This window comes from Vombatus ursinus, unplaced genomic scaffold (genome assembly GCF_900497805.2).
Source record: "Vombatus ursinus unplaced genomic scaffold, bare-nosed wombat genome assembly UNPS02014832.1, whole genome shotgun sequence".
NCBI lineage: Eukaryota > Metazoa > Chordata > Mammalia > Diprotodontia > Vombatidae > Vombatus > Vombatus ursinus.
In genome coordinates this window covers 73552590-73574809 of record NW_020954610.1, presented here as the reverse complement: position 1 = coordinate 73574809, position 22220 = coordinate 73552590, and the positions used below count along the sequence as shown (strand labels likewise).

The following is a 22220-nucleotide window of genomic DNA, read 5'->3' as shown; positions in this document are numbered from 1 at the left end:
TTTACATCTGATGTCTTTTGGAATTCAGGAACTAAGCAACAACTAAACCACAGTAAGGAAGACAATTTGGGAATAGATCAATAATAATTGCTCACATTTCACTTTAATATTTACAAAGTACTTTCCTCACTTTGATGTAGATAGCACAAATGTTGTTATCCTCATTTTATAGATAAGGAAATCAAATCTTAATGAAATACTTCCCAGTATTACTGGGTGACAGATGATCAGATGACATTATTATCTATTTTATTATTTCTATAACTGTTGCTATTTTCTTATGAGCATTCCAGTTTAGTAATACCTCTTCACATTTGTAAATACTTGCATATATCTATAGAATTACACTTTCGGGTTCACAAAGCACTTTCATGAATTTTATTTCCTTTTGATCCTCGTGTCAATCTAATAAGGTATATTAGGTGAATATTCTTATTTCCATTTTTACTTTTTTTTGCTTTGTTTTGTTGAGGCAATTGTGATTAAGTGACTTGCCTAGGGTCACACAGCTCATGTCAAGTGTCTGAGTCTGGGTTTGAATTCGGGTCCTCCTGACTCCAGGGCTGGTACTCTGTTCACTGTGCGACCTAGCTGCGACATTATTGCCATTTTTAAACAGGGAAAGTAAAGTGCAGAAAAGGTTAAGTAGCTGAGTCAGACTTTAAGCGTGAATCTTCTGGGTCCAGATACCATGATTTTTTCACTGTACATTGATGGATCTTGGATTTTTCATTTAAATAAATAAAACTGTAGCATTTGGTAACTCTGAGCTTCTAAATAATTTAATCTGTAAGAGCAGTTTCATAAGGTTAGGCTAGAAGAAGCTTAAGAAGCTATTTAGTCCATTCCTGTCATTTTACAGATAAGAATACTGAAGCCGTTGGAGGGTAAATTATTTTCCTAAAGTTCATGTATTGAAGTTTCAGGGGTAGGATTTGCACTCAGTTCTTTTGACCCCAGAATCAGTGCTTTTTACTCTGTGCCCTAATTTAATTGATTTCAAGAAAATAATTTCAGTCTCTAAGGATTGAAATAGAAGATCATTGCAGGAGATGGTAATATTTTCTGATTTGAAAAATTTTATTGATGTCTTTTATTGTCATATCACTTTGATTTTTAAATGAATCCCTTCCTCCATTATTCACTGAGGAAAAAATTGTTCAGTAAAATTAGCCAACACATTATCTGAGTTTAATAGTATATGCAACATCCTATACCTATAGCTCCTTGTCAATGCAAAGAAGAGAGAAAAGAGCATTTTCTAATATCTTTTCTTGGCCAAGCTAGTTACACAGGGCATTCTACATGGTCTGTACACTTGATGTTCAACTTCGGGTTTTAGTTCCTTCCATTTACATTGTTGCAGCCATTGTGAGTATTTTTTCCCAGTTTCTTTCACTTTACTCTATAACTCAGTCTCCCCATGCCTCTCGGAATTCGGCGTCTTCCCCATTTCTTACAGTTCATTAATATTACATTACATTTCATGCATCACGTGATCTCCCTGGGTCTCAGTTTCCTCATACGTAAAATGAAGGGGTGAGATTAAGTGACTCCTTAGATCCCTTCCTGGTCTCCAGCTTAAATAAACTTGTAAAGAAAAAAAAAACCTAGTACCAGATAGATTCACAAGCAAATTCTATTAAATATCCAAAGAACAATTAATTCTAAATTTGCTCTTTATGATAATTCCATTAAATTGTTTATTAAACTAGCAAAAGATAGGGCTAGGAAAAAATAATAACAAAATTCATCTTGAAGAGCACAGTTTGTACAAATTTGTACAAGTAGGTCTTTTCCCCTTATCTTTGCTCTTGTTAGGATGAAGACTTGGTAGTAGTATTGCTGAGTGACAGGGAATGCACAGTTTTATAACCCTTTGAGTATATTCCCAAATTTTTCTCCAGAATGGTTGGACCAATTCACAACTCTCCTGTCAGTGTGTTAGTGTCCCAATTTTCCCACGTTCCCTCCAGCATTTGTCATTTTTCTTTTTGGTCCTGTTAGACAATTTGGTAAGTGTGAAGTGGTATCTCAGTTGTTTTAATTTGCATTTCTCTAATCAATAGTAACTTAGAGCATGTTTAATGTGACTATTGATAGCTTTAAGTTCTTCTTTTGAGAACTACTTGTTCATGTCCTTTGACCATATATCAACTGGGGAATGGTTTGTATTTCAGTAAATTTGGCTCAGTTCTCTATATATTTGAGAAACAATGCTTTTATTAGAGGAACTTGATGTAAATTTTTCTGAATTTCCCATTTCTCTTCTAGTTTCGGCTGCATTAGTTTTGCTTGTGCAAAAGCTTTTCAGGCAGCTAGGTGATGAAGTGGATAGAGCACTGGTCCTGGAGTGAGGAGGACCTGCGTTCAAATCTGTTTTCAGAAATGTAACACTCACTAGCTGTGTGACTTTGGGCAAGTCACTTAACCCCAATTGCCTCACCAAAAAAAAACAAAAACAAAAACAAAACAAAACAAAAAAAACCCAAAAGCTTTTACATTTCATTAATCAAAATTGTCCATTTGACTTCCCATGATCCTCTTTCTCTCTTATTTGGTCACAAACCCTTCCCTTATCCATAGATTTCCACGCTCCCCTAATTTGCTTATGGTATCACCCTTTATGTTTAAACCCATTACCCATTTTGACCTCATCTTGGTATATAGTATGAGATGTTGGTCTCTGCCTCATTTCTGCCAAACTGCTTTCCATTTTTCCCAGCAATTTTTGTCAAATGGTGAGTTCTTACCCCCCAAACCTTGGATCTTCAGGTTCATCAAACACTTGATTACTGTGGACATTTACTCCTGTGTATTGCGTACCTAATCTCTGTTTCTTGGCCAGTACTGTATTGTTTGGATGATTAACACTTTGTAACGTAGGTTGAAATCTGGTACTGCCAGATTGCCTTCTACCACATCTTTTTCATTGATTCCCTTCCCTGGATTAACTTTTTGTTCTTCCAGATGAACTCTGTTATTTTTTTCTAGCTCTATGTGATAATTCTTTGATTGCTTGGTTGGTTGGTATGGCATTGAATAAGTAAATTAACTTAAGTAGAATTGTCATTTCACCCACTAGTAGAGTGTTACTCTCTATTTGCTCCTGTAATTCATTTACCTTTTACTTTAAGAATTTGGCTGCTATACTTTGCTACATTTGGTGCATATGTATTCAGTATTGATATTACTTTACTGTCTATGTTGCTTTTAGCAAAGTAGTTTTCCTGCTTATCTTTATAATTAAGTTTATTTTTGCTTTTGCCTTGTCTGAGATCATGATTTCTATCCCTGCCTTTTTTACTTCAGTTGAAACATAGTAGATTTAGCTCCAGCCCCTTATTTTGAGTCAGTGTGTGTATCTCTCTGTTTCAAGTATGTTTCTTGTAAACAACCTGTTGTTGGATTGTCCTTTCCAATACATTCTGTTATCTACTTCCCTTCTATGGGTGAGTTCATCCCATTAGCATTCACAGTTATGATTAGTAACTGTATTTTTCTCCATCCTAATTTCTTCTGTTTATCCTTCTCTAACACTTTTTATCTTGTTCTTCCTCTAAAGTCAGTTTTTCTTCAGATGACTGCCTTCTTTTATATGTTCTCCCCCTTATTACTTCTTCCCCTTTCTTATGGCACCTTTCTTTTCCACTTTTCTGTTGAGAAACATAGATTTCTATTACCAACTGAGTGTATGTGTGTGTGTATACACACATATGTATTTTCATCATTTGAGTCAGTTTGGATATGAGTGAGTTTCAGGTGTTGACCACCCCTTCATCCATTTCCCCTTGCACTGTAAAAACTCTTTCTTATGTGCCTCTTTTATGTGAGATGGTTTTTCTCCATTCTTCCTCTCCTGTTCCCCTTCTCTCAGGACATCCCTCTTTCTTACCTGTTTTTTTGTTTTGTTTTTTTTTACACATCATACTGACATAATCATCTCATTCCCATGCTCTCTTTCTATGTAGAAGAATCTTTTTAACCACCCTAATAATGATTAAATTTTTAAACTTATCTTCCCATATAGAATAGTAAACAGTTTAATCTTGTTTAGTCCCTAATGATTTCTAATAAATTTATTTATTATTATTATTTATTATTATTATTATTATTATTTATTTATTTATTTCTAATAAATTTATTTATTTTTAGTTTTCAACTTGTATTTCCACAAGATTTTGAGTTCCACATTTTCACCCCATTTCATCCCTCCCCCCACCCCAAGATGACATGCATTCTGAATACCCTTCCCCCTAGTCTGCCTTCCCTTCTATCTCTCACACCCTTCTCTTATTCCCCTTCTATTTTCCTGTAGGGCAGGATAGATTTCTGTACCCCATTTCCTGTATTTCTTATTTCCCAGTTGCATGTGAAAACATTTTTTTTAAACATGTGTTTTTCAAACTTTGGGTTCCAAATTTTCTCCCTTCCTCCCTCCCCTCCCACCCTCATTGAAAAGGCAAGCAACTCAATATAGGTTATACATGTGCAGTTATGCAAAACACTTCCATAGTAGACATGCTGTGAAAAACTATTTCCCTTAATCCTGTCCTGCCCACCCATTTATTCTATTCTTTCTTTTGATCCTGTCCCTTCTCAGAAGTATTTGTTTCTGATTATCCCTTTTCCCAATCTGCCCTCTTCTCTATCCTCCCCCTGCTATCTTATCCCCTTCCCCCCCATTTTCCTGTAGTTTAAGATAGATTTCCATACCCAACTGAGTGTGTATGTTATTCCCTCCTTAAGTCAAATCCTATGAGAATAAGATTCACTCCTTCCCTCTCACCTTCCTCCGTTTCCCCTCCACTGTAAGAGCCTTTTCTTTTCTGTTTTTTTTGTGAGATAATTTACCCTGTTCTACCTCTCCCTTTCTTCTTCTCCTAGTATAATCCTTTCTCGCCCCTTAATTTTATTCTCCAGATATGATCCCTTCGTTTTCAATCACCCTGTGCCCTCTATCTATATCTATATATATGTACATATAATTTTTTTCCCTCCAACTACCCTAATACTGACAAAGGTCTAATGAGTTAAAAATATCATCTTTTCATGCAGGAATGTAAACAGTTCAAACTTAATAAGTCTCTTTATGATTTCTCTTTCCTGTTTACCTTTTCATGTTCCACTTGAAGAGTCTTGTATTGGAAAGTCAGAAAGTCAGATTTTCTATTCAGCTCTGGTCTTTTCATCAAGAATGCTTGAAAGTCCTCTATTTCACTGAATGACCATTTTTTCCCCTGAAGGATTATACTCAGTTTTGCTGGGTAGGTGATTCTTGGTTGTAATCCTATCTCCTTTGCCCTCGGGAATATTATATTCCATGCCCTGCGGTCCCTTAATGTAAAAGCTGCTAAATCTTGCATTATCCTGATTGTGTTTCCACCATACTTGAATTGTTTCTTTCTGGCTGCTTGTAATATTTTTTCCTTGACCTGGGAACTCTGGAATTTGGCTACAATATTCCTAAGAGTTTTCCTTTGGGGATCTCTTTCAGGAGGAGATCAGTGGATTCTTTCAATTTCTGTTTTGCCCTGTGGTTCTAAAATATCAGGGCAGTTTTCCTTGATAATTTCTTGAGAGATGATGTCTAGGCTCTTTTTTTTGATCATGGCTTTCGGATAGTGCAATAATTTTTAAATTTTCTCTCCTGAATCTATTTTCCAGGTCAGTTAAATTTTTCCAATGAGATATTTCACCTTGTTTTCTACTTTTTCATTCTTTTGGATTTGTTTTACAGTGTCTTGATTTCTCATAAAGTCACTAGCTTCCAATGGCTCCGTTCTAATTTTTAAGGAAGTATTTTCTTCAGTAATCTTTTGGACTTCCTTTTCCATTTGGCTAATTTTGCTTTTTAGGGCATTCTTCTCCTGATTGCCTTTTTGGATCTCTTTTGCCATTTGGGTTAGTCTACTTTTTAAGGTGTTGTTTTCTTCAGTATTTTTTGGGTCTCCTTTAGCAAGCTGTTGACTTGTTTTTCATGATGTTCTTGCATCGCTGTCATTTCTCTTCCCAGTTTTTCCTCTACTTCTCTTACTTGCTTCTCAAAATCCATTTTGAGCTCTTCCAAGGCTTGGGACCAATTCATATTTTTCTTGGAGGCTTTGGATGTAGGACCTTTGACTTTGTTGTCTTCTTCTGGTGGTATGTTTTGATCTTCTTTATCACCAAAGTAAGATAATATAGTCTGACTCTTTTTGCGCTGCTTACTCATGATCCCAACCAATTACTTGAGTTTTAAACTCTTTGTTCAGTTAAGAATCTGCTTCCAATGTGGAGAATGTACTGTCCCAAGCTTCGGGGGTTTGTACAGCTGTTTTCAGAGATACTTTTAGGGACCTGTAAATTTTCAGTTCTTCCAAGGTGGTATGATAAGGGGCGAGGTGTTTCCTCTCCACTGCTGCCCCAGAGGCTGCGCTCGGGGCTTGGGCTGAGACCTAGCTCCTTCTCTCACTGCAGTCACAGACTTTTCCCACTGACCTTCTAAGTTGTCTTTGATGTTCATGGGTTGAGAAGTCTGGAAGCCACCACAGCTGCCTGCGATTCAGTCCTCTGAGACCTGCTGCAGGGTCACTGCGGCCTGCGTTCCCATGCCGAACTGCGTTCCTCTCCCCGCCAAGCATGATATACCTTTCTGATCAACCATCCGGCTTATCTTGGGCTGGAAATTTGTTTCACTCTGTCTTTTTGTGGGTTCTGCTGCTTCAGAATTTGTTTAGAGCCATTTTTTTTTACAGGTATTTGGAGGGGTTTGGGGGAGAGCTCAAGCAAGTTAACTGCTGTCACTCTGCCATCTTGGTCCCCCCCCCCCCCCCTGATTTCTGTTTCTTGTTTGCCTTTTTGTGTTTCTCTTGAGTCTTATATTTGAAAGTCAGATTTTCTATTCAGCTCTGGTCTTTTCATCAGGAATGTTGAAAAGCTCTCTATTTCATTGAATATCCATTTCCGTCCCCGCCGCCCCCTGAAGGATTATACTTAGGTTTTGCTGGATAAGTTATTCTTTGTTTTAATCCCAGCTCGTTTATTTCTGGAATATCATATTCCAAGCCTTCCACTCATTTGATACGGTAGCTGCTAAATCTTCTGTGAGTCCTGACTGTGGTGCCGCATTATTTGACCTAGGACCTCTGAAATTTCCCTGTAATATTCCTGAGAGTTTTTACTTTGGGATCTTTTTCAGGTTGTGACTCCTGGATTCTTTATTCATTGGTTCTAGGATATCGGGGCAGTTTTCCTTGATAAGTTTTTGTAATATGATATCTAGACTCTTTTTTTTCATCCTGGCTTTCAGGTAGTCCAGTAATAATTAGCGGACAGCTCGGTGCCTCAGTGAATGGAGTCCTGGGCCTGTTGTCAGGAAGATGAGTCTTCCTGAGTTCAAATCCAGCCTCAGACACTTATTAGCTGTGTGACCCGAGGTAGGTCACTTCACCCTCTTTGCCTTAGTTTCCTTGTTTGTAAAATGAGCTGGAGAAAGAAATGGCAAGCCACTCTAGTATCTTTGCTCAGAAAACTTTGTGTGGGTTTATGAAGATTCAACAGGACTAAACAATTGAGCAACAAGAAGGGTAATTCTTAAATTACCTTTCCTTGATCTATTTTTCAGGTCATTTGCCTTTCCAGTGAGATATTTCACATTTCTTTTTTTTTTTCCTTTGGACTTTGCTTAATTGATTTTTGATATCTCATGTCTCATTTACTTCTACTTGCCCCATTCTGATTTTCAAGGAATTTTTTCTTCAGTGAGCTTTTCTACCCCTTTTTCTGTCTGTCCAGTTCTGCTCTTCACGCAGTTATTTTCATCATTGAATTCTTGTACCTCTCTTACTCTTTGGCCAATTATGTTTTTTAAGGTGTTACTTTCTTCATTTGTGTGTGTGTGTGTGTGTGTCTTTGACCAAGCTATTAATTTCTTTGCATAATTTTCCCTCTACCATTCTTATTTGATTCTGAAATAATTTTTTGCATTTCTAGGAATTTCGTTTTGCTTTTGTTTTGCATTGTTTTCATATGAGGCTTTACTTGTAACTATTTTGACTTCATTGCCTTCTTTTGAATTTATGTCTTGATCTTCCCTATTACCTTAGCAGCCTTTTATAAAAGGTCAGGATCATTTTCTATTGTTTACTCATTTGCCTACCCTATTTTTTTTAACTTTATGTTTATGTTGAGGTCTCTTTCTGGCATATATCACATAACTCTCCTTCCAGTCTCCTAAGCTGTCTTAGGCTTGAAAAAATTTCACCCTCACATTGTTGGCTCTGCAATTCTAGAATTCAGTTTTAGGTATTATTTTAAAGTTGTTTGAAGAAGAATGTTGTAGAGCTAGGCTAAGTGCTTCTTCTGCTCCAACATCTTTTCTCCCCCCCTCCATATGTATACTTTAGAGAGGTCAGTGGTTGTGTTGTGGCCTGAAGTCAGGAGGATCAGGGTTCAAATTTGGCTTCTGATGCTTATCTACTTGTATGACCCTTGTGTAAGTCTGCCTCAATTTTTTTCTTCTGCAAAATGGAAATACTGACACCACTAACCTCACACGATTCTTTTGAGGATTATATTATTTTAACTTAATTCATTAAAGCTACTTATTTTAATTATGTAATTATATATAGTCAGTTGTCAACATTTGTGCATTTAACATTCATGACTTTAAGAATTAGCATGATTTTTATTAGTAACCTCGTTTTCATATTTGCAGCTGTTTTGTCAATAGAGAAAGAAAATGAGTGATGGAATGCTCAAGTTTGTATCTACAAAAAGGAGGGAAGTTTTCATAGGTGTTCATGAATCTGCTCCAAAAGATGCTAAAGTAGCCTCTAAAGTGGGTTGTGAGGGAATTGAAAAAATGGAAAAATGGCTAAGTTTGTGAGACGGTGGTCACCCCTCCCTTGTTTTAGCCTGGTGACACCCCTGCTATGCTGTTGGGCTTCCAAGTTTCTGGAGAAGTAGCAGGTTGTTAGGCAGGGTTTCCTAGGGGTGAGGGATTCACCCCAAGGGAACAGTTTAACCACTTAGCACAAGGGAGATTAGAGATGTCAGGTATTGCCTCTTTCTCTTTTTTATCTTAGAGTTCCAGCCCCAGCCCATCCCATTCCAGACTTGCATTGCCTACGTTTTATGGTTTATTTTATATTTGATGTGTTATGAAAAATGCATATTATAAGAATCAATGTTTTGATATAAAGAATTTTATGCAGAAAAGTGCATTTTCAGCAATCTAGTGAAAGACTACAGTTTTTTGTCGCCCTAGGTTTGTTATCCCCTGTATCCCATAGATTTATTTTATCAGTATTTGTGTATTTTTACTTTTGTGCCATTTTCTAAGAACGTTACCCCTGGGAAAGTTGAAGATTGACCATAATTACAATACAGTATTTGTAAAGTGTACGCAGTGTAGTTATTTACAGAAACACAGAAATTGGAAGTAGCAGATTTTTTTGTGGGGAAACAATAATGCAATTTTATATGTATTAAGTTTGAGGGGTGATTCATAGCTATTTGAAGCACAGATAATTCTTCCTAACTGTACTTTCATATTGGTGTTTTTCTGTGTCTCCTATTAAGATATGGAACACTTTGCCAAATTGCTTATAGTTCTATTTTACTTTGTCTTTTAAAAATACATTTGGTTGTTGTAAGATTTTATACCATTGCATACAAATAATGTACATGTTAAAATTTTCATTTGGAGAGACAGAGCCAAGATGATAGAAAAAAGGCAGGTACTCTTTTGAGTTCTTCCAAATTCCCTTTCTAACAACTTTAAAATAGCTCCTAAAAAAATGAATTTTGGAGCAGCAGGACTAATAGAAGGACAGGGTGAAAAAATTTTCCAGCCCAAGACAACTTAGAAGATTGGTGAGGAGTGAGAGTCAAGTTCATTACAGTGCAGGCCAAACCCCAGCAAGGCATCAGCAAGCCTCAGGACCAACTGAATCAACATGGGCAATTGAATTGGAATTGGTGGCTTCCAGAGCTCTCAGCCCACACACAGAGGAGGTCAGAAGGCGATTATAGGGAACCTTTTGCTGGTATTGGGTGCAGAACTCTATAGTGTTGCTCATATGTGGTTCCAGGTCACAGTTCCAGGGCAAGGAGGAGCATTAGCATACTAGGGCATGTGACTTCAGGTGGACAGGGGCCCTGCTCATAGTTGCAGGGCAGAAAAGAGTGCTCATGGTCACTCATAGACCAGAGTACAGGACAGGACAGCAGTGACCACACCTCTCAGATCATACCATCTTAGAAGAATTGAAAACTTACAGGCCCTCCAGAGCTAGTTCTGAAAAAAGCAGCATGAAAACCTTGAGTTTGGGAAAGTGCCTCCATACCCCAGAAGCAGAGGCCAACTTTCACATAAAGCTAAAAGTAAAGAAATAGGCTGGAAGAATGAGCAAAAACAAAACAAAAAGATCCTGATCATAGAAGGTTACTATAGTGACGGGGAAAATCAAAACATGAACTTGGAAGACGACAGCAGTGTCAACAGCTACATCCAAAGACTCAAAGAAAAATGTGGATTCTTGTCAGGCCCCAAAAGAATTCCTAGAAGAGTTCAAAAAGAAATTTAAAAATCAAATGAAAGAGGTAGAGGAAAAATTGGAAGAAGTGAGAGTGATGCAAGAAAATAATGAATGAAGAGTCAGCAGTTTGGTAAGGAGGCACAAAAAAAAGTTGAAGAAAATAGCACGTAAATCAGAATTGGCCAAATGGAAAAGGTGGTACAAAAGCTCACTGAAGAAAATAATTCCTTAAAAATTAGAATTGGGTAGGTGGAAGCTGATGACTCCATGAGACATCAAGAAACAATAAAACACAGTCAAAAGAATAAAAAAAATAGTATTTGTGAAATATCTTATTGAAGAAACAAATAACCTGGAAAACAGATCAAGGAGAGATAATTTAAGAATTATTAGACTACCTGAAACCCATGGGGAAAAAAAGAGTATAGACTCTCTCCTTCAAGAAATTATCCAAGAGAACTGTACTGATATTTTAGAACCAGATGGTAAAATAGAAATTGAAGAAATCCACTGATCATTTCTTGAAAGAGATCCCAAAATGAAAACTCCCAGGATTTTTAGTAGCCAAATTCCAGAGCTCCCAGGTCAAGGAGAAAATATTTCAAGCAGCCAGAAAGAAATAGTTCAAATTTCTTGGAGTCACAATCAGGATAACACAAGATTTAGCACCTTCTACATCAAAGGATCCAGAGGTCTTGCAATATGATAATCCAGAGGGCAAAGAAGCTAGGATTACAACCAAAAAAAAGTCTCCTATCCAGCAAAACTGAGTTTAATCCATTGGGGGCAAAAATAGACATTTAATGAAATGAGGGCTTTCAAACATTTCTGATGAAAAGACCAAAGCTGCATAGAAAATTTGACTTTCAAATCCAAGACTCAAGAGAGGCATAAAAAGGTAAACACGAAAGAGAACTCATATGGGATTCAGTAAGGCTAAACTGTTTACATTCTTAGCTGGGAAGATGACATTTGTAACTCCTGAGAACTTTATGATTTTTTTAGGGTTGTTAGAAGCAGTATACATCGATAGAGGGCACAGATGTGAGTTGAGTATAGATGGGGTGATATCTAAAAAAAAAATTAAGCAGTGAGAAAGAGGGATCCACTGTGGGGTGGAGATGAGGGAAGTAAGAGGTGGTGGTGGTGGTTATTCAGTCATTCTTTGTGTCTGACTCTTTGTGACCCATGGACCGTAGCACACCAGGCCCTTCTATCCTCCACTACCTCTCAAAGTCTGTCCAGATTCATGTTCATTGTTTTCATGCAGCTATCTATCTCATCCTCTGCCATCTTTTCCTTTTGTTGTCAGTTTTTCCCAACATCAGAGTCTTTTCCATTGAGTCCTGTCTTTTCATTATGTGGCCAAAGTATTTAAGCTTCATTTTCAGTGTTTAACCTTCTAGTGAATAGACTGAATTAATTTCTTTAAATATTGGCTGATTTGATCTCCATGCTGTACAAGGAACTGTCAAAGTCTGTCTTTTCACCGCAATTTGAAAGTGTTGATTCTGTATCTCTCAGCTTTCCGTATAGTCCAGGGGATAGTGAAAATGGGGTAAATTATCTCACATAAAAGAGGCGTGAAAGAGCTTTTACAACGAAGGGGAAGATGGAGTGTTAGGGGTGGACAGTGCTTGAGCCTTAGTCTCACTGGAATTGGCTCCGAGAAAGGAATAACATACACATTCAATTGGGTATGGAAATTTATCTTACCCTACAGAGAAATAGAAGATTTGAAAGGGAGGCCGGTAGACGGGAGGGTGGATTGGGGGAGACGGTGGTGTGAAGAAGATTCCTTTTGAGGAGAGAGAGATAGGGTGAAAGGAGAGTGAGAGGATAAACGGGGAAAATAGGATGTAGGGAAATAGACAGTAGTTGTAATTGTAGAAAAAAAATTTATAGGATGTTTATCTGATAAAGGCCTTATTTCTCAAATTTATAGAGAACTGAGTCAAATTTATAAGAATACAAGTCATTCCCCTGTTGCTAAATGATCAAAGGATATGAACAGGCAGTTCTCAGAAGAAGAAATCCAAGTTATCTATATGAAAACATGTGTTGTCACTATTTATTTGAGAAATGCAGATTAAAATAACTCTTGAGATACCACCTCACACCTTTCAGACTGGTTAATATGATAGAAAGAGAAAATGACAAATTGGAAGGGGATGTGGGAAAATTGAGACACTAAAGTACCATTGATAGAGATATAACTGATTCAGCCATTCTGGAGAGCAATTGGGACTATAAAATATGCGTACCTTTTGACTCAGTAATACCACTACTAGGTCTGTATCCCAAAAAGATTTAAAAAATAAAAAAAGAAGGACCTCTATGTACAAAAATATTTATAGTGGCTCCTTTTGTGGTGGAAAAGAACTGGAAATTGAAGGGATGCCCATCCATTCAACAAATTGTGGCATGTGATTGTGCTGGAATACTATTGTGATATAAGAAATGATGAGCCAGGATGCTTTCAGAAAAACCTGGAAAGATTTACATGAACTGATGCAAAGTGAAGTGAGCAGAACCAGGAGAACATTCTATACAGTAACAGCAGTATTGTTTGATGATCAGCTGTGAATGACTTAGCTATTCTGAGCATTACTATGATGCAAGACAATTCCGAAGGATTTGTGATGAAAAATACCATCTACCTCCAGTGAAAGAACTGATGCAGTCTGACTGCAGATCAAAGCCAACTTGATTTTTTACTTTTTTAAAAATTTCTTGGTTTGGTTTTTTTTTTTTTTTGGTCTGTTTTCTTTTACAACATGACTAAAATGGAAATACATTTTGCCCAACTGCACATGAATAACCTATATCAAATTGCTTGCCTTCTCTACAAGGGGGGAAAGGGAAGAAGGAAAGAATTTGGAACTCAAAATTAAAAAAAAATGTTAAAAATAATTTTTTGGGAAATGGGAAAAAATTTTTTTAAGTCACTAGAACATATTAATACATTGACAAGTCTAGTCATTCTCCCCATTGCTACCTCCTAAGAATAAAGAAATCTAAATAATTCATTTGCTAATTAAATTTTTCATTAAGCTCATTTGACTTTATATGACTGTGTAGAGAGGAAGTGAAGAAAGGGGAAAAGCGGAAACAGATAAGAAATGGTGATATTTATAAATCTCAAAGTCTTATATAAATGTCTTTGATTTCCTGTGAGTTTGAAGAAATCTATATGTTAATGTAGTTAGATGTTGCCAATACACTTGTCTCTGTATTTATTGTGTTTATTAATGTATATAATATGAGATTAGGGAGTGGGGTCATTAGGACAATTACTTATAGATTCAGAATTCTCATTGGAAGTATTTTGATCAATTAAGTATATTATTGGATTTTAAATTTTAGAACTGAAAGAAACATTAGAGATCATCTATATATCTAACCCCTCTGACTTTTGAGAAATTTCAGAGACCCTACAAAACTAAGTTCCCTGTAAATCCAAAAAGCTTTCTGCTCCGTTAATTGCAAGGAGAAGCACACACACACACACACACACACCCCCTCTTATTCTTTAACTTACATACTTTCATGTAAACAAACATGAATTTGAGCATAGTTCATAGTGGCTATAATTTGTGAGCACACTCGGACCCAGGACCATAGGTTTTGAACACGCTTGACATTTTAAGTAGTTTATAGAATAATTCTCCAATGAGCCCATTTATAGATTGTTCAAAATGCTAGCAGCTAGCCTAAGCTTCTGAAGACAAGGTTTTCTTTTTCCTCTTCTTCCTCTTACTTTAATAGTAATATCTTCTTTCTGTTCTTTTGGAAACATTTAAATTCCCCATTTTAAAAGAGCAATTTCCTTGGATCCCTCTTGAAATATCTTCCTTTGACAACCTCCTTATATGACTTTGATAATAGCAATAATTTATATTTGCAAAACACTTTTGTTGTTGTTATTCAATCATGTCTAACTCTTCATGATCCCATTTGGGGTTTTCTTGGCAAATTTAGTGGAGTGGTTTGCCATTTCCTTCTCTAGCTCAATTTTACAGATTAGGGACTGAAGCAAACAGGGTTAAGTGATTTTCCTAGGATCACACAGCTACTAAGTTTCTGAGGCCAGATCTGAAATCAAGAAGATGAGTCTTTCCAATGAGCCACCTTGTTGTCCATGCATAACACTTAGAGGTGTTCAAATGGTTTTACCAACAGTGTGGTATCCCCATTGTTCAGATGAGGAAATGGAGACCCAGAGCATTATGGGAATTGTCCAAGAACATATAATTGTTAAATGTTAGCTGGAATTTAAACCTAGGTGTCTGCAGATTGAAAGCTGAATTTTCTTTCTCCTATACCACAAACTCAAGTCTTTAATTGACTTTACATTCTAGCTTCATTTTTGCTTGATTCAATAACATAATATCAGATTTCAACTATTATTACAATACTGGATTGTTCTGTTAATATAAAATTACTACAATGATTAATTTCATTAATACAGACTAGGTTTTAATTCACTGTTTTATATATTTATAGTTATAATTATTGCTTAATCATTTATCACCCCTTGGTACCTCACATATTATTCCAAGAAACCATAATTAAATCATTCATAATATGCTTTGTTCCATGTTAAATTTTTGTATTAAAAAGAAAAAGAATGCAGGCTTTAAAATAGTAAAGTGACAGTGTGACAATGTGTACAAAATACAATTTTAAAAAATAGCTTTTAGTTTTAGAATATATTTAAACATTTAATTTCTGTAAGATTAGGACATCCTTGTGGAAATCATATATTCCATTATTAAAAATTTAGTGTAGGTTATGTGACCATTTGGAAATGTAGAAGTATAGTCAGTATATATTCATTAATTTTCAAAATCGGTTGTAGAGGACAACTGGATGCTAATGGTTTAATAATTCTTCTAATATTGATGTGTCAAAATGAGAATTTTGTGTTTTCTGCTTACTTGGAACAGCTTATTCTAAGTCAAGAAGACATGACTATGATAGTTAAAATGTTACATGAAAATATATGGATTACAGATACTAATCCTTCAGTAGCTGCAGTCATAGAAGTGTCTAATGGTGTTAGTGACCCTACAACTCATCATCTTTCTGGAGGTATGTTTTTTAACTTTAAGAAATAGTACAGAATCATATGGTTGTTAGTTATTTATTAGTTTTGAGAAAATGTGTGCGAGAATTAATTTATTAATACTTGCATATCTGCTGAGTATTATCTGGTATAAATATTGCAATGCCATTTTTATTATAAATAGTCAAGGATAGACATAATTCTCTCTTGTTACTTTTGCTTCTTTTTCCTTCTATGATAATTCTCATATCTGTTTATCTATTCTCACCTGACTTTGTCTCACATTTCTACCTGTCTATTGCATATCTCAAACAGGATGTCCAATAGGTATCTTACGCTCAATATGTCTAAAACTGAATTCATTTTTTCCCCTCCCAAACCCTCTTCTCTACCAAACTTCCCTATTAGTATCAAGAACACCACCATTCCCCCTTGCCTACCCCCTTCCCCCTAGTCTCACAGGTTCGTTACCTAGGTGTCAACCTTAACTCCTTACTCTCCCTCACCTCTCATATCCAATCTGGTATGAATGTCTATTAATTTTACATTTATTACATCTCTTTTGTGCACTCCCTTGTGTACTTTTCTCCTCTGACACACTTCCACTCTCCATGTATATGTCTTTATCACCTCATATCTTGACTATTGTAATAACCTTCATATTGGTCTCCTTGCCTCAAATCTCTTCCCAGTCCAGTCCATCCTCCACTCAACTGTCAAGATAATCTTCCTGAAGCACAGATTTGACTGTATCGCCATCGCCACCACCCACCTCAGTAAACTCCATTGGCTCCCTTTTGTCTCCAAGATCAGATATAAAATTCTCTGTCTTTTCAAGATCAAAACAGAGAAGGGAAAATTTATTAAAAAACAAAACAAAACAAAAACTTTTGTTATATAGATTTTCTCATCAGAATGGTTTTTGGTCCTTATTTTTTTATTTAAAGTGGTGGTGCAGTTGAAAGTGTGCTTGATCTAAAGTCAAAGGACCTAAGTTAAGATTCTGGCTTTTCTACTTACTGCCTGTAACCTCAGGCAAGTCACTTAACATTTCTAGGCCTCAGTTCTCTCAGCTATAAAATATGGGTCAACAGTGAAAGAGAGCAAAAATGTGTAGACTCTACAAGCATCTTGCTTTCTGGATCATGAATATTTGGAGGAAGAATTTTTTCTTATGAATTTGCAATTTTTTTAGTGTAGGGAGCTATGAGGAATTTCTCTACCATTTCACTGCTACGCATTTTATAAAGAGAGTTATTTGAGATGACTTGCTCCAGGTAATAAAAATAGTATGTGTCAGACAGCACATGAGCCTAGGTTGTTTGACTGTCTTATTAGATGAATTAAAAAGATGGGCCTTCGTTGCAGGGACAAGCATGGGTTACTGTATGATTTTATTTTAAGCTTTGATTTATTCAGTACTTCTACCAGTACATTTATGACAAATTATATGTATTTTATATGTGTGTGTGTGTGTGTGTGTGTGTGTGTGTGTGTGTGTTTGTGTGTGTATAGAGAGAGGGTAAATTTTCCAGCTGACTCCCATATTGCTGCATGTTATTAAAAAAATATTAAGTAAAAATGAATGTTAGTGAAATCAGATCTTTTTTCTCACCGTTTTCTCTGGTGTCTCTGATGAAGTTTTTATCATATATTATATGTTCTCATCTGTTAAAGTCACTATAAAAGGTAAAGCTTTTTTAAAAAAAGTGCTTTTCTGTTATTTTAATTCTCGTGTTTTTCAATGCCTCCAATTTCTCTAAGGAACAACTTTAGTGACAGCAGCAGTGGTAGAAATGCATTCACAAGCACCACGTATTAAGACTACATTAAACCTCAATTTCAGAACTGACTATATGACCTTAACAGTATATAGCCCAGATCCTAAAAATGTAAGTAGTGGAAGCAGGTAAAATAATATCCATGTTACCTTTCAGTGGCATTAGTTTTAGTGTCTGATTTTAGACCAGTTATGAAAAAGCATATGAATGTATGAAATTACTGAGGGAGAGGATATAGAAAAGAGAGAGGAGCATAAGAACAGATATTTGGTTGAACCCCTCATTGATGTGTCACTATGAGAAATCAGTGAAAGAGATGGAAGGAGCAGTTGAATTTAGAAATGTATTATCCGAAGATTAGGAAAGAGGGTTGTGGTCAGTTGGGTCAATAAAACAAAGATAAGAGGGTGACTGAAAAAAGGGTTATTGTATTTGATGATTAGGAGGTCACTGGTGACCTTTGAGAGAGCAGTTTCATTGAAAAGGATATATAAATTCAAAGACACATGAAATGGGATAGAAGGAAAAAGGGAAGGATATTTATGGGCCTGGGGAAACCTAGGTGTGGTTTGTAGATAGACGGAAGGAGCTATTGCATCTAGGGAAAAACTGAAGATACCAGTAAGTTTAGGATAGGAGCTGGTCCCCCCTCCCCCTTTTTCATTTTTGTATTTTAAATGCCTAGCATGAAACTTTGAACATAGCATGTTTTTATTAAAATTTTTGTTGAATTGAATTAATTGCTTCCATTATTAGTAGGCAAAAAAATTTCTGATACTCTAATATTAATGTTTGCATTTCCTTAAATCACAGAAAGCCAGGGGATTATATATAATAAAGAGTTTAATCAATAATTTATAGTGTAATAAATTTTAAAATGTAACTTTTTTTTCCCCATTCATTTCCACATATATATTGAACACTAACTTTGATTACAATAGTGTTTTTTTTGGTGGGGGGAAAGGGGAGAGCAAGTTAATATTTGTGCTTATTTCTCTTTCAAATAGACTTCCTTCATAGATGTTCGAGATCCTCAGTTGAAACTTGCAGAGTTTAAATTGGAACAGATTTTAATTGTGGGGAAAATGTTGACAGATGACTCGGTGTTTTTTTCATTCTCCTTGAAACACTGTATATTAGAAGATAAACAGAGCCATATCCGGAAGGCAGCTCCACAGTATGTATAGTAACAGTTTTCTGAGTTTATGCTTAGGCAATACTAGATTTATAACTGTTACAAATCTTTAATAAAATGTCACTTCTCAATCAACTTGTAAAATAATTACCTCAAGCAACAGTAATAATGATAATTACATTTTATATCATTTTAAATGTGGGGGCACTTCAAACATGGTCTCATTTCATATCCATAGCAGCCCTGAGAGATTGGTTCTGTGTATATTTTTATACTTATTTTACACATGGTAAAACTGAGGATAAGAAAGTTTGTTATACTCCACAGTTATACAACTAGTAAATAATCTGAGGCAGCAAATGAAAGCAGGGTTTTTCTGACACCTGTCAGCTGTACTACACAGTTTCCTCATTAAGTCATGTTAGGTAACCATTGATAGGCAACTGTGTAGTAGTCTTATTATCTTCTCAGATCACGTATATGAGATGCAGTGGAGAGCCTCTAAAGAATTTTCATCATGACAAGAACTACCCATTTCTTTGTCTTATTAGTCCTATGAGTACAGATGATATCGTCAGAAGAATACTGAAGGATTACAGTGCTAACGATTACATAGTCCTGGACAAAATACCTTTGGAGGGGATTATGAGAAATAGTAATTAGGGGGATCAGGATAGGCGTTTTGTAGGAAGTGGCAAATGAACTAAGCCTTGAAAAAAAAATTGAAAAAAAAAAAAAGCTAAGGAATCTCTAAAGTGAGAATGAATATTATATTGTGAATTGTATATAAGTGCATTGTGAACATGGATGATTGTATGAAGTGAACAAGCATTTATTAAACTCTTACCACGTACTCTGCACTGTGCTACGCACTGGGATTGCAAAGAATGGCAACAATCTTCTTTGTTGTTGTTCAGTCATTTTAGTTGTGTCTGACCCTTTCTGACCCTGTTTGGGGTTTTTTTTTAATTAATTTTTTGTTTTCAGCAATCACTTCCAAATGCATTTGAGTTTTAAATTTTTCCCGCTCCCTCCTGGCCTCCCTCCACAAGACGGTGTGCAATCTGATGTAGGCTCTAAGTATACATTCCTATTAAACATATTTTCACATTAGTCGTGTTGTAAGGAAGAGTTAGAACCAATAGGAGGAACCATAAAAAAGAGGAACCAAAGCAAAACAGAAGGGAAAAAAGAGCAAATAGCATGCTTCAATCTGCATTCAAACTCCATAGTTTTTTCTCTGGATGTGCATAGCATTTTCCATCATGAGATGTCTTGGAGATATTTTTGGAGATGTCTTAGATCCTTGTATTGCTGAGAAAGGCTAAGTTTATCAAAGTTAGTCATCACACAACGTGGCTGTTACTGTGTACAATATTCTCCTGGTTCTGCTCACTTCACTCAGCATCAGTCCATACAAGTCTTTCCAAGTTTTTCTGAAGTCTGCCTGTTTATCATTTCTTATAACACGATAGTATTCCATTACATTCATATACCACAACTTGTTCAGCCATTCCCCAATTGATGGACATCCCCTCATTTCCAATACTTTGCCATGACAGAAAGAATTGCTATAGATATTTTTGTTTTCTTGACAAAGCTATTATAGTGGTTTGCCATGTCCTTCTCTAGCCCATTTTATAAATGAGGAAACTGAGGCAAACAAGACAAAGTGACTTTCCCAGGGTCACACAGCTAGTAAGTGTCTTAGGCCAGATTTGAACTCAGGAAGATGAGTCTCCCTGACTCCAAGCTTAGCACTCTTTCCACTTCTTTCATTCTAAAGGGGAAACAAAATGCAAACAACTATGTAGATACAAGATACATACAGATTAAATTGGAGGTCATCTCAGAGGGAAGGTACTAGCATTGTGGATTGTTGGGGAAAAAACCCTTGGAATAAGATAAGAAATCAAGAGGTATAGATGAGGAAGGAGAATTTTAGGCATAGGAGATAGCCAGTTAATAGGTATGAGGTTGGAAAATGAAGTGTCAGGTGTGAGGAAAACAAGGCTAGTTTGAGTGGCACGTGGAATACATGAAGGAAAATTAAATTCATTATCTTTGAAAGCTAAGCTGGAGCCTATTCATGAAGGTCTATTTATATGTTAGCCTAGACCAGAGGAAGCCATTAAATCTTCTTCATCAGGGGAAGTAGCGTTGTCAGATCTCTCCTTTAGAAATATCAGATTGTCTCTTTCCCTGTCGCCGCTGAGTCGAGCGAGAGTCGGAGGCTCCCAGGTGTTTTCAAAATTTAGCTTCACTCGTGAACCGCTGCCATGGCTGAGGAAGGCATTGCTGCTGAAGATGTATTGGACGTTAACACCATTCTACGAGAAGTGCTGAAGACTGCACTCATCCACGATGGCCTAATTTGTGGAATTTGTGAAGCTGCCAAAGCTTTGGACAAACGCCAAGCCCATCTTTGTGTTCTTGCTTCCAGTTGTGATGAACCTATGCATGTAAAGTTTTTGAGGCCCTGTGTGCTAAGCACCGAATCAACTTGATCAAGGTTGATGACAGCGAGAGGCTGGGTGAGAGTGGGTAGGCCTCTGACAGAGAGGGAAAGCCCTGTAAAGTGGTAGGCTGTAGTTGCATTGTTGTTAAGGACTATGGCAAGGAATCTCAGGCCAAAGATGTCATCGAAGAATATTTTAAATGCAAGAAATGAATAAAATAAAAGCCTTGGTCTGAGGAAAAAAAAAAAAAGAAATATCAGAATGGCAGCTGTGTGGATAAGTTGGAAATGGGAGAAACTGGAGCCAGCTGAATTAGGAAAGAAATTGAATAAGCCCTCAGTGAACTCCCTAAGAAAAAATTCCCAAAACCAGATGGATTTACAAGGGAATTTTACCAAACATTTAAGTTACAACTATCTGAATACTAAATAAACTATTTGAAAAACAGTTTAAAGAAGTCATTCTACCACATCCCTTTTATGACACAATATGGTTTTGATACCTAAATCAAGAAGAGCAAAAGTAGGGAAAGAAAACTATAGGCCAATTTTCTTACTTGGATGTACACGCAAAAACTTTAAATAAAATACTAGCAAGGTGATTGCAGCAGTATATCACAAAGATTATACACTAAGACCAGCTGCTATTTATACCATGAATTCAAGGCTCGTTCAATATTACGAAAACTATCAGCATAATTGAACATACTAATAACAAAAACAAAAATCATGTGATTATATCAATGGATACAGAAACATTTTTTGACAAAATTCAATACACACTCTTATTAAAAACTAAATTATATTAAATTAAAACTAAATTATTTAAAGCCAGTGGAGCCTTTCTTAAAATGTTGAGTAGTATCTATCTAAAACCAAGGAGAAGTATTATCTGTAATGGAAATAAACATGTAGCCTTCCCAATAAGATCAGGATGAAGTACGAGTGCTCGTTATCACCACTATTATTTAATCTTGCACTAGAATCGCTAGCTATAGCAGTAAGACAAGACAAAACAATTGAAGGAATAAAAATAGGCAACTAAAGCATCACTCTTTGCAGATAACATGATGACTTAGAGAAACCTAAAGAATCAACTAAAAAAACTAATGAAAAAAATGAACAACTTAAGCAGAGTTGCAGGTTATAAAATAGACCCACATAAATCATCATCATTTTTACATAGTACAACCAAGAAAACCCAATAGCAAGAGATAGAAAGAGAAATTCTATTTGAAATAACTGAAGACAACAC

The 22220-nt window shown here is 36.1% G+C and overlaps 1 protein-coding gene and 1 pseudogene across 3 annotated transcripts in view; both read left to right on the top strand.

The window, feature by feature from the left end:
- LOC114025632 (vacuolar protein sorting-associated protein 13A-like) overlaps positions 1-22220 on the top strand; it is a 282189-nt gene that overhangs the window by 119747 nt on the left and 140222 nt on the right. For all 3 annotated transcript variants that reach the window (XM_027839097.1, XM_027839099.1, XM_027839098.1), the window contains exons 35-37: positions 15473-15617; positions 17356-17483; positions 18380-18549. In XM_027839097.1, coding sequence (XP_027694898.1) covers positions 15473-15617; positions 17356-17483; positions 18380-18549 — 443 coding nt within the window. The remainder of the gene's footprint in view (positions 1-15472; positions 15618-17355; positions 17484-18379; positions 18550-22220) is intronic.
- Positions 20787-21201, top strand: LOC114025633 (annotated as a pseudogene).